General features: G+C 38.8%; 1 protein-coding gene across 1 annotated transcript in view; it reads right to left on the bottom strand.

The window, feature by feature from the left end:
- Window positions 1-4,125: 4,125 nt before the first annotated feature.
- The window catches only part of LONP2 (lon peptidase 2, peroxisomal), a 75,705-nt gene continuing 67,071 nt past the window's right edge, over window positions 4,126-12,759 (bottom strand). The window contains exons 13-15 of the mRNA XM_090063734.1: window positions 9,905-10,112; window positions 8,184-8,374; window positions 4,126-4,851 (exon numbers count right to left, since the gene is read on the bottom strand). Of these exons, the coding sequence (XP_089919860.1) occupies window positions 4,630-4,851; window positions 8,184-8,374; window positions 9,905-10,112 (621 nt within the window). The 3' untranslated portion in view covers window positions 4,126-4,629. The remainder of the gene's footprint in view (window positions 4,852-8,183; window positions 8,375-9,904; window positions 10,113-12,759) is intronic.

The raw sequence follows: 12,759 nt of genomic DNA, 5'->3' as shown, positions 1-12,759 counted from the left end.
GATTGGCAGGTTTAGAATTAAAACCATATTTAAATAATGCCTAAGTAATGATAGCTTTTCTTTCTAAATCTTGCCAAGGTGTTGCTGATTTGCTATATAGCTGGAGTTTGGGTTGAATAACAGCCTAGCTAGTGTAATGAATGCTATGTAATTGTAGGAACTTGCCTAAAACTCTAGAGGTTTTCTAATGTGCTGCTCAAGATTTAATACTTCTCTATAACTGTAGCACTTGAAATACGAGCAAAAAAACATGTTATTTGGAATTTAAGTTATTTTTAATTAACATTCTTGCATGTGCAAAAATAGGAACACACTGGTTCCTAAAGGCTTAATGCATTGCACCTGCAATGACCTGATACTGAGAAAGAGGCACTTCTGAGCTGAATGTAATTGGGGAGATTGTGCAGATCGATGCACTTTGTCTCTATCAGCAGTTACTGAAATATTAAGGAACAATTTTAAAAAGGATTTTTTTTCATTGTATTTTATGGGTAATGTATGCTATAGTGCAACTAATACTGCATGCTAGGTTTTATTAAAATATAAGCTAGTACATACTCAGTGTGGTGTAAGAGCCTACATAGTATATTTCAATGTAATTTATAAGACGGAGCAGAGAATCAGATGCAAGGGACATTTAGACCCCGATTCTCAAAGGTATTTCAACACCTAAATATTTTGAGGATTCAGGCCTAATAAGTGTATGCTTTTGTGATACAGTAAGACTTACTAATGACCTATGTTTAAAACAAGTGTACTGTCTGCTATCTAATCTAAAAATAAATGGTACCTTTAAAGTGCTGGAAATGCTTTACTAACACTGACTTTACTTCAGAAGAGTGTATTATTTTGTTACAGTAGAAAAAGTACTCCATTTACCTTTACTTACAAAATGCTTATTTCAGTTATTTTTATATTTATTTTCATAAACTTTGGGGACAAAAGTAGAATCACTTGTCACTTCCCTTTAAATACCTATTTTTGGAGGGGGACTTTTTAAAAATCTCAAGGGAAAAACTTGATCAAATGAGCCAGTATAACATTTAATTGGCTTCTCTGTTCTGACATTCTGGTGTGCATTTCTTTATTTAGGATGTCAAGTTCTTGGTCATAATATTCATTTCAAACCAAAGTAAATTTACATTTTTTGCACTGTTCCCTGTGATGGTACTATATTTGAAGCCATATTTTAAATTTAACGTTATTGAATTGATTTAATATTTGTTGCAACTTTTCAAATCTAGTCTGATTTGAAACTGACTGTTAAAGTTATGCCATTTTTCATGCATAAGCCGACTATCAGATAATGCAGTTCATAAAATGACTTGAAGTTTGAGAAGAAAAAAGCAGCATCAGTTTGCAAGCCTGATTATCTTGTAGTCTTAAGTCTACAGTCAGAGGCAACTGCATTGTGCAATTTCAAGCATGAGTATCTATTTACAACTTGCATTCAAATAACCCACAGTGCAATGAAGTTATGACTTTGAAAGTCCTTTACTATTCAAGTTGAGACTAGGAATCATATGATAGTGGCAAAGAATGAACAGCTGGGTACTACAGAGCACAGAAAATAAAGTGCAGTGAAAGGTACAGATGGAATCAAGTTAGTTAAATGGGTAACAGCAAAAACTCATAGTAAAGAACTGTTCAAAATATTATTATTAAAGCAAGAAATGCAATTTGGCTCCAAGCAAAGCTTTCTAGCTACCTCCCTACATATAGCCAGAAAACAGTATTTACTCATTCCAAGTTCAAAGAAAATGCTTTTGCAGTTTAGTGTTTGCACAGCTAAAGTAATTGTGTGTTTAAATTTCTTGCCTGGCTCTTCTAAACCTAGTTTTGGCAGTGGAATGCATTTGTGCAACAAGCATAATTATGTATGGGACTCAGCAGAGCATTTAGGAATTGGAAACAGCCCTTCATGTAGCTGTTCTACACCCCTGCCTTCTAAAGCTGATTTCAGCAGCCATGTTGCTACAGAAACTGATATGCCAGTCACCATACTCAAACTCTATAAGCACCTTTTTCATAAAACTAATAGTTGGGCTGATTACAAAAATGCATTATCAGAAGAAGCCAACCCTTTCCCAATTTAAATGGGTAGCTCCTTCAGTACCTTCAGGTTTCATACTGCTCTGTGGTCCCAAAAGTTGGCTCCTGCTAAGATAACAAAAAGGAGCTGAGTCTCAAGGTAGAGTAAAACTTTTCTATGACTGCCCCTCTGGTAGCATGGAGAGAATGTGGAGTACGTAGTGTAGTGCAAAACGTTCTTCTCATCATGGAAATGAGAAACTAACCCATTTTAAATATTCTCTGGCCTTTTGACATCTGCTGGCTTTGCAAAATGTTACAGGGCACAGCCCATTTACTTGGGGAATCCCTTCAGAGGAATGGAATGATGGACCTTCTTCATGTTCTGAAGCAAGTACACAGGTAAGGAAAAGAATGTGTGTATGTTACATTGGAAAGCATTAGATTGTGTACAGCTGTATTCCAAAACCTTAGGAGGGTTTCTTAATGCAACATGAGGAAATGGATGTCTTAATTTCAGCTTAGTTGCAAGAATACTACTGAATCAAAATCAGCTCACTCTGAACAAAAGAAGGCTGAACTGACTCCCTTCTAGCCTGTGCATACATGTTAGCAAACTACAGTGTGCATGCTTCACCTTGCTTGCCAATTATGGAACAGTTACCACCCCATGTAACAAATCTCTCTCAAATTAGACCACTATTGTAAATTTTAGCCACCAAAAATGTATTTCACAACTAGCCAATAAGAAGTAGCTCTAAAAGTTCATTTTCTTTCTTTAAGGTCAGGTATTTTATTCATCTACTGCCAAACAGTGGAGAACAAGTCAACAGCTTATAAATATCTGCATTACTAAAGGAATAAGAAATACTTCCCAACTTACCTTGGATAGGGGGGAAAAAGGCACCTAGTGTGGTATTTGAGACGTGCTACCACTTCCTGGGGCTGGGGATATCAAACATTTTAACTTCCACTTTGAACTGTGTATACACTTTTTCACTATAGTTGGATAAACATTGAGAACAACTTACTTAATTTCAAAGCTCAGACTCATCTGCCTTGCGAAATCTCTCAAGTACTCTGCAAGAGCATCGTGGCTTTTGGAAAATGAGAGATGGCAGAAAAACTTGTTGCAGTGAGTATAATCTTTCCTTTCTTAATGTTAATTTTTAAATGTACAGATAGTCCTTCAACCTACTTTCTACTAGCATGCTCACTTGCAAACTCACCTGAAACTGTCTACCAGTGCATTAAAATCCCTATTCTGGCATGGGACCACATTCGACAGGCCACATGCTGGCTTCAGGGAGGACACTTACCGTTTAAGTAATGTTGAGAGGATGTTATGAACCTAAAAGTTGTTCTGTATAGTCTGACATAACGCCCATCAGAACAGAAGAAAATGTTGGAAACCAGGGACTTTGCTTCCATTCCTAGCCATGCTAGGTGGCTTTAACTTGCAACTCTGAGATCCTTAGATGAAAATACTCAAGTGATGCATTTGAGATTTATCATTTTTCTTATTGGCATAAAAGATATGACTTTGGTAACTGGTTATGGTTTTGAATAAACCACTCTTCCACTGGCCTATTGCTGGATTTGGACTTGCTGCCAGCATCTCTTTCCTTCTGACACTGGTTAACTGTTACCTTCTAGCAGCACCTTTATTCTGCAGGTGTTCATTAAGTGATTGTAACTTGTGTGTTTTGTGTAATTTCTGAGTATGATCACCATCTATATGAATTTAATATCTACTGGCTTTTCTCCTAAGCTATTCCACAAATATTTAAACAGCAGTAAATGTTTTTACTGATCTGCATTTGAAGAAACTATAAGGTCTTTTTCTGTAGCTAAACTTATCCATACTACACTTCAATTATTTTCATGTTGGATATTTTTGTGTTTCATAATATTCGAGAAATTAGGTCCAGATTATTGCAAGGGTAATGTGCCTTTCAGCTGGTGGGGTGTCTTTTTGGAATTGTTTTTATGTATACTCATTAAAGTTGGCTTATTGCTGTAGCTGGTATTGCAACTCCTATGAACAACAGGGGAGTGTTAAAAAAGTTTTAAATGAAGGAAATCTGAGCAGAGTGAAGGCAACTGATTTTTGCTTTATTTTTATCTTGCCTTTGAAAAATTCTTATTTTGTAACTTAATCTTTAGTTTAGAAATCCTTGCAGAAATGCCTAATAAACTTTCAATTTTTTCTGTAAAATTGTGTTATTCTTCAAGAACAGATTTTTGTGATTGTCCATACCCAAAATAATTGGAAATAGGTTTAATTTAGAAAAGTGAAGTTAGAAGGTGCCAATATGCAGCTGAACTTACAGAGAAGTAGGGCAAACCATTCAAGCCTTTTGAAAAATGTCACTATCTACTTGGGTGCACAAGTCGCATATATTAAATTTTATGTGGCAGATGGGTACAAATCTACTCTAATACTAGTAGCCCAACTGAAGACTGAGTTGAGTTCCTGCATATCACTGTTAGCCTCAATTACTGTTTCCATGCTGTGCACCTTTTTTTATTACAGTAGAACACTTGCAACTGGAAAGTTGATCAGCTTCTAAATTTTCATATGCAGGCAATCTGTTTTTAAAGTTTACTATTTAAATGCTCAAGTGCGGTCTTGGCTGAAAATCCCCCATCAAATGCTGCATTAAGAACTTCATCAAGGCAGCCTGCCATAACAAAAGTCAAATCCTGCCGCACATTCACCGCAATCCCTTCCAGATCTTTTTCATTTCTTTGTGGAATGATGATTCTCTTCAATCCAGCTCTGTGTGCTGCTAGGACTTTGTCCTTAATTCCCCCAACCTATTAAAAACACAATTGGGAAAAGGAAAGTTATTTAGGTATGTGTTTCTTTCACCAAAGACATGAAGGGCATTTGGGCTGCTACTTTTAATTTCCTCTAAAGCAGAGGTTCCCAAACTTTCTTACTGAATACCCCCTTCCATATTTACCAGCTGCCTGCTGGGAACCCCTGATCTAAAGCAAATAAGACAGGATACAAAACCTTCCCACTGCCTATATAAATAGCATGTACAATTTTTTATTTGAAACATGTTTCAACTCTGGCTTAAGAGCATAACAAGATAAAAGTACTGCAGTTTAAATTATGATGCTCTTTGGCAATAAAGTGCAAAAATCTCAAACAAGGGACAGCTTATTACCTTTGCCAGGTGAGAGCAAAAGAAATGCTTCTAAAAACTTAAGGTTCATCTCAAACTAATGGGACAAGACCTGAAATATTCTATCCTATGATTCTGATCGAGTCCTATGCTGAACTTCCAAAAAAATTCTGTTTATGTGTCATTAAGTAGTTGCCTGGCTGATATTCTGCGACTCATCTGTCAGAACCAGGGTTCCCAAGTTGCAGATACAGTATAACCTCAATGCTCGGGACTGAGCACCTGCTGGAAATTTAGAAATGCCGGACTTTGGAACCAGGGCAGCAGCAGGGGGGTGGGGAGCAGTGGTCAGTCTCAGAGTGGTGGGGAAGTGCTGGATGTTTGATATCTGGATTTATGAGGTTATCCTGTATCACAAATTCAGAGATCCACCACCACAAAGTTCACACCTTGACTTGCTTATTTCTTTTCCTAAGAACCCTGGCTCATAAGATCCATGCAAACTTCAAGCACATATCTGTATTTGGTTATTCTATTGCCTGCATAAGTAAGTAGAGTTGGTATATAGTGGGTTGTATGGTGTTATTTCCTTAAAAAAAACATATCTAGTTTTGTCAGGCCAGCTCAGGTTATTGAGTTAAATGAAAACACTTGGTCTGGACAAAGTTGGTAACCTTTGTCCTGCTCCGCTGCTATTGTGCATCAGGGAGTTTGTTTTTAACGTGCCTTGTGATCATTCTCCAGGCTCCATGAAGTATTGTGGTATCTAAATATATACATTATGGGGGGAGGGGATTAATCCATACAGAAAAGCGAGGACCAGGCATTCCAGCAAATCAGCAGACGGTCACATCAAGCCAAAAGTGAAAAAAACAATGGAAAGTTTTATTTCGTTGTCAGAACTTCAAGAACATTTTAATTTTGTCTTTTTCCAAAATGTGAGAATTTTACCTGGCTTTTCTTACGTAACCAAAGTTCTACCTGCTGTTCTTTGGTGTAGCTTAATGGAGCAACTTTTATTTATCCCAGGGTGCTGTAGAGCAGATGTTTAAGAAGCATATAGAAGAGACTCTCTGGATACCAATCAAGCCATTTATTACTCAGGTGCTTTTAATTTTAAAAAATTAAGTGACCACAAAGTGGAGCACTCTAGAATCCTAAAATCATAATGTTTAAAAAAGAAAAGGCCCTCCTTTGTTCAAGTAAGGGCAGAGCACAGGATTCATTAGTTCTTTGCTCTGATATTGAAGAATCCTCTTTAATATCAAACAAAGGAGCCCTTGTTCTGTCAGTGCTTGCTGCTTACCATAGTACTTGCTTCATATGACCATCACATGGAAGGAAGAACTGTTTGCAAAAATGGACAAGTGCTTTGTCACAAATTGATTTAATATTGGCCCAGTAAAACATTATACTGTGCCAAATGTCTCCTGTTCTTCAGTGTTAAAAGGTTTTGGAAGTCAAGCCAGCCTACTGTTATGAATAAATGTTGTATTACTCCACAAATATAATCCTTATATCCATCAAAATCCTGCTGCACAGATCCTTCTAGCCTATCACTTTGCCCAGGTCAGTTATTTGCATTAAACATAAGCCCGTGTTCACTTTCAAAACCTAATCTGCACCTCCTCTCATTCAGTATCACATGGTTGACTCCTGCTTCTAACTGGCCCATGATGCTGACCTTAGATTATCTCACACCTTCACATTGCTTCATATGAGAGGGAAAGGGTCAAAGGTCCCCCTAAGCCTAGAAGGCTGTACAGCACAAAGGAGCAACAGGACCAGCATTATGCCCAGCCAGAGACATAACTAGCATGTTGTCCGCCCTGGACAAAACCCTGCTCTGTGTGAGTGCATGCATGTGACAAAGATGGGGTGTGGGGGAAGAGGGGTTAGTCTTACCTGCCCTACAGGATGCAGCAGCCCCTGGGGGCTTTGAAAGTACAGCAGCATTGTGGAGTTTCTACATCCTGCTGCTATTGCTACAGCTGCAGCACCATGGACTCCTGAGGAACTGCTGTCCTAGTATCCCTGGATCCAGCAACTTTTGGACTTCCAGCACAGCTGACCGGTAATATCCTTTGGCATTAATGCAGTGCAAGATCTGAACACATTCTTCATATATATTTTTATATAATACATATATTATCTCCTCTACATAATGCAATGCTTTAACCACTTAAAGTGGTTTTGAGCAGTTCCCTGGAAAATGTCTGAAGATCTCTCATTACCCTGAAAATTGCTATGACTCCTACAAAAACTGATAATGGGTTAGGCTACAATAATAGCACCAAGCAGCAGCTTCTCATTTTTTCTGGGGGCAAGGACTGTAACTGTTCTGTGTACACCTTACCTAGTACAGTATGACTAGGGCTCCTAGACACCTATAGTAATACTATATAATTGATGTTTTTGAACTGTACTTAGTCCAATGACTTAAGGAGGTTTCTGTAGTTGTAAATATCACTCAACTTCATAAAGGACTGAACTGTGTCTAAAGATCCTTGTGGTTGATTAAAGCCAGATTCTTTCTACACTGTGATCAGCAGTAGTAAAAGGCAAAAATGCATTAAAGCAGAACTTTTATAGTGGCTTACATCACAGCTATGATGCCAAAAAATGTGTAGGTGGTAACCACAATAAGCATTTTTGGCATAATAGTTTACCTAGCACAATAGGGCTAATTTGTAAATTGATATTTTGAATGTAGGAGTTATTGGAAAATAAACTGGATTTATTTTTCACCACTACGTGCAGCTTACTTCCCCACTGAAATCATCTACACAAGGGATACTATAAACAAATGTAAATCAGCTTAAGTCATGGAACTGTAACAGTGTACACTTTGATGTTAACTAGGTGTTGGTTTCCATGAAACTGCGTCAATCCTAGGACGATCCACCTAGGATGGAACTAGGTTAACAGAGCCACACTTAGATACATTAGTTCATCATGGATAGCATAAAGGAAAATATCTTTAGACAGGTTAACGCTTTTCCAAATGATACTTACTGGAAGAACAAGGCCTCTTAGTGTAATTTCTCCAGTCATGGCTACGTCTGAACGCACCAACCGCCCACTGAAGAGTGAGGCAAGACAGGTTACTATGGTTACACCAGCAGATGGTCCATCTTTTGTGACAGCTCCAGCTGGGAAGTGCAGATGGATGTCGGTGTTGTCAAGGAGATCAAAACTTCCAGAAGCTTAAAAAGAGGAGAAAATGTGGAAAATTCAAACCTGTGTTGTTCCTGGGCTTTGTTCTAAAAAGACCACTGGAAAACTAGCATTCTTACCAAGTACATTACTTGACAGTATATTAATGCACACCACATGGATCTTAGAAAAAACTAATGTTTGTTATGCCCACAGTTTGCTATCTACACAATACAAATCATTGTGAATAAGTTAACACTGAAGACATTTACTTTTTTTAAAGAGCTCAAGCATTCAAAGTTAAGATTAAGAAAACAATCAGAAGTAGGAAGATGACAACTACTATCCTTCAAGAACAGACCAAAATCCCAAAGAAAACATGCATATTTGCCAGCAAACTGAGCTTACCCTTTAGTATGTGAGAACGGACATTTTTAGCTTGCCCATCTGGGTTATTCATGGGTACAAGGCATTTCTGCAGCAAGCATAGTTCAACAGTAAAACCCACACATATTTAAAGGCAGCCATGTAGTCTATACCTATATAGCATAAGGTTTTGAACTGTTTATTTTTCCATAGGAAATTGGAATAATATAAAATAAGGCCCTGAGGCCTTTACATCTCAAATATTACAGACTGGGGTAGCAAGGGAGAAGAAAAGAGTGAAAATGAACTAGTGGCAAAAGAGCACTTTGCAGCAGTCAATGCAGGTTCTGAACCCTACATACCATTCACGCAGTAAAATCTACAACCTGGATCTAAAAATGCTTTTCAGTCCAGTTTAGTTCACCCAGATTGAAGTATTAGGGTCTGAGCTCTGAGTTTAACTTGGCTGGGAATCTTTCTACTTTGTTTTGCCTGAAGCCTCACTGCAAACATTTGAGTATCCTTTTCTAGTTCCACCTGAAAAGCAGGCAGAGACTCCTACAAAACTGACAGGGAAAAAACCAGTGTCTCAAACAAGAAACATGGAATATGCCCCCAGAAATGAGCTGAATACAGAAACAGTGAGAACGCAATGGGTGGAGGAGCTGTGTTGTGGGAACTTCTACCTTGACTAAGGCTGGAGTTCACATCCAGATTCCAACTACCTTGATTTAATATGCAGTACAGACACTCTCAGGGATGAAGAGAGAAATGGAAAGCATACCATTTTAAACCCTATAGCTATTTTACAAACTAAGGCCACCAACAGAACACTGAACCGAAGCCTCAGCTGTGGCCAGAGCTCAGCAGAAACCAGGACAGAAAGAAGCACAAATGAAATATACTCGGCTGCTGGTTTGCTGCTTTCATCTTCGGCTTTAGTGGAGAGCAGCCCTTTTTTCCTTTTAGGCAAATATAGTTCTGTTCACTAAATAACTGCTTAATAGAAAGGCAAAATACATTTTCATGTTAAATATTCATTACTAAAAACCCAACAACATATTTCTGAGGCATAAGGGAAACACTCAAGTACTCCATAGGAATTAAAACCAATTACTTGTATGCATCTCTGCAGCCAGTGGTCACTGATAGGTATCCATCTCTATGTTGTCTTAGGTCTATACCAACATTCTTGTCTCGCATTTTTCACATACCATTAGTTAGCTGGTATTTCTTCGCATTGCTGCGCAGCCAGCTAATTGCAAGATGTGCTGATTCCTTCATGACATCCCCCAGCTGTCCAGTTAAAGTAAGTTGACCATCTCCATCCATGCGGCTTGCTTCTACAAACATGATCTCACCGCCTAAGGGCGTCCAAGCCAAGCCTATGGCTACTCCCGGTTGACTTAAACGTTCAGAGACCTTTAAAAAAAAAAAAAAAAAAAAAAAAAAGCAGCTCAGGTTACAACAAGGTTTTCAAGATAGAAAGCTAGTGATTTTTATGAGTTTAAAAGCTCCTAATTAGCATTCACAATACTAAAATTCTCTGTGCTCTTCTGAAGGCATCCATAACCCCTTTGGCCTGAGTCCTAGAGAAAGTTTCCAGTCTTCTGTTTAATTCCATCCTGCAATAATTCTCCAAAATGTGAAAAATCCAGCAATAGAGCCTAGTAATAATGGCAGTTCTAGCCTATGGCATATAAATGGACATGTCTACAAAGGTCAATACCAGTCTTTCCTTTGACATCAATAAACTTTGACTCAACGGCAAATGCATTTCTTCAAATATTAGTTCCAGGTTGGAAACGAGCTCCCTGACTTTTTTCATATGCCCCAAGTACATCTGACCTGGCCATTCTGGCAAAAGAGTTTTGTTAGAACTGAATTTTAAGCTTGAATATTATCCAAAAGCCAAATTTCAAAAAATATTCAAAAGGGAATACCAGCAATTTGTGTTATGTTACATGACAGGAAAAGTATCACTATACAGACAACTAACCACAGCACAAATGTTACTCACGGCAGACCTCTGTAAATTCCAAACAGTGAACACATCTAAGAACATTACAATGCCAGCAGACTGTGTAACCAGAGAAAGTACAAAATTTGTCACAAATTTTTCAGTACAAATGGTTTGCCCAAGTGACTTTACTGAACAAGGCCCTGCCCTTCAGGAACTACTAAATGCCTGTGGCCTACTTATCTGAAAGACTGCCTATCTCCCTTTGTCACCCAGCCACTGGCGAGAGTAGTGCAGATACCCAAATTAAAATCACATGCGAGAGGGAAGAAGATGTGAGGCACCTCTGGTATGGACTGGTACACCCAGTCTAAAAGGCTTCTGTTTATTGAACCTGACATGACAGGTTTTCCTGTCCAGAGCTCATTTGTTTTCCTGACCTGAGAGAGGCCAGAAGGACCCTTCTGGGAGATTGTTTTCAATTACTGGGTTGTGCATTTATTACTGGCCAGAAAGTGGATATGGGGATAGTCTCTTTGTGATTTTGTTCTGTATCACGCAGTACCTACAGCAAAAGAACAGGGGCTCTTCTGTATAGATTGAGTGTATAAATATAAGAAATAAAAAATAAATAAAGGAGGCATACAATTTTGCTTTTCCTGTTAATATCCCCCCTCTCTCCAACTCCTTCTGTACTGCCACCAAATACTTAGGGTGACAGCTCTCTCAGCTCCCAAGAGCTCTCGTTCTACACTGCACACCTTTGTGTAAGAAACACTTTTCAGAGGTTTGCTCTCCTCTTAGGGTTGCCACTTCAAAACAAATTGTGGAAATTATAAAGCCCCATGTAGAACAAGCTCTAAGTGTGTCAGAAGGATGTCTGTACCAAATTATGACTGCAATATTCTGTGACTTCCAGTCTGGGTGTTAAGTGCTGTTCATATTTCTCGTAGGACACACCTGGCCAGTCCAGACAAAGCCCTATTCAGAAGCAGCAAGACGTACCTCTCAGAGAAGGCTTGAAATGACACGGTTTCAACCTTAACCACCTCAGCTGGCCCACAGGAACCAGCCTGCCTGTGAAAAGTGACTGAGGTTCCACATCTTCAGTCACAAAACCCATGGAGTCAGAGGCTTTGATTTTGTGTGAAAATGTTCTCAGCAAGCAAAACTACCTGCCACCGCACACCAAAGACCAGACTGGAGAGTGTCTTAAAAACCTAAAGGTAGAAAACAAGTCATCTGGCTCTGCCCTGACCATTAAGTATTCCAGTCTTTTCTATCAAAATGCCCCAATAGCTGTTATAATACTCTCAGGTGTTTCACAGCCTTACTTTCCGCAACAAGAAACAACAAGGTCGTGGACTACTTGGATCACTAAGGATCATACAGTTGCATCATTACAGTTTGTATCAGGTTTACTTGGTGTTAATACAGTTCTTATGTATTAAAATCTTAAATCTTGTGATTAAAAATCCAGGATTTCTAAACAGTTTAAGTAAGATGAAATAGCTGTTATGCTGCTTATTTCACAAAGCAGGACTCCTCCTGTCAATTCAGCATTCAGGCTGGACTCCTGCTCCTCAGAAAAATACAATTAGACTTGAAAATGCAACAATTTCTTGATGTTCAGCTTTCCAAGTCCCCTTTCCAGTCTCAAAAGTGCAAAGCAAATTCCTTTTTGTAAGTGAGAAAGTGCTTACTCTACAACCGATGCCACTGGCTACTGCCAACAGGATACGTAAAATGAAAGGCTGGTTCAGTTTCCAATGCAGTCGCAGCCAGCTCAAAGGTATGATGCAAGCTCTCTTCTACATGAGTAAGAATAAGAGTTAGTGTAAGACAGTAACATACATTTGGGTACTTGATTGCCTTACACAAGCAAACTTAAATGCTCGTGATCCTTTGCAGGGTGCTGTTCTTTCTGGTTTTGTGATGTCTTGTCTGATGCTGCCAGGTGCTCTAGACAGCAGTAGAGTGGAGTAAAAGACAACTCTGCTACTTGAGACTGGCTCCTGCACTACATCCTGCTTACATCTGCAGGATGCAGGAGGTAAACTGGTAGGATGCAAGGGCATAGCACAGTGTTTCCCAGACTTCTGGGGTTTA

Source organism: Crocodylus siamensis, chromosome 9, assembly GCF_052110815.1.
Source record: "Crocodylus siamensis isolate JL-2025a chromosome 9, ASM5211081v1, whole genome shotgun sequence".
NCBI lineage: Eukaryota > Metazoa > Chordata > Crocodylia > Crocodylidae > Crocodylus > Crocodylus siamensis.
This window is presented reverse-complemented; position numbering and strand designations above follow the sequence as displayed.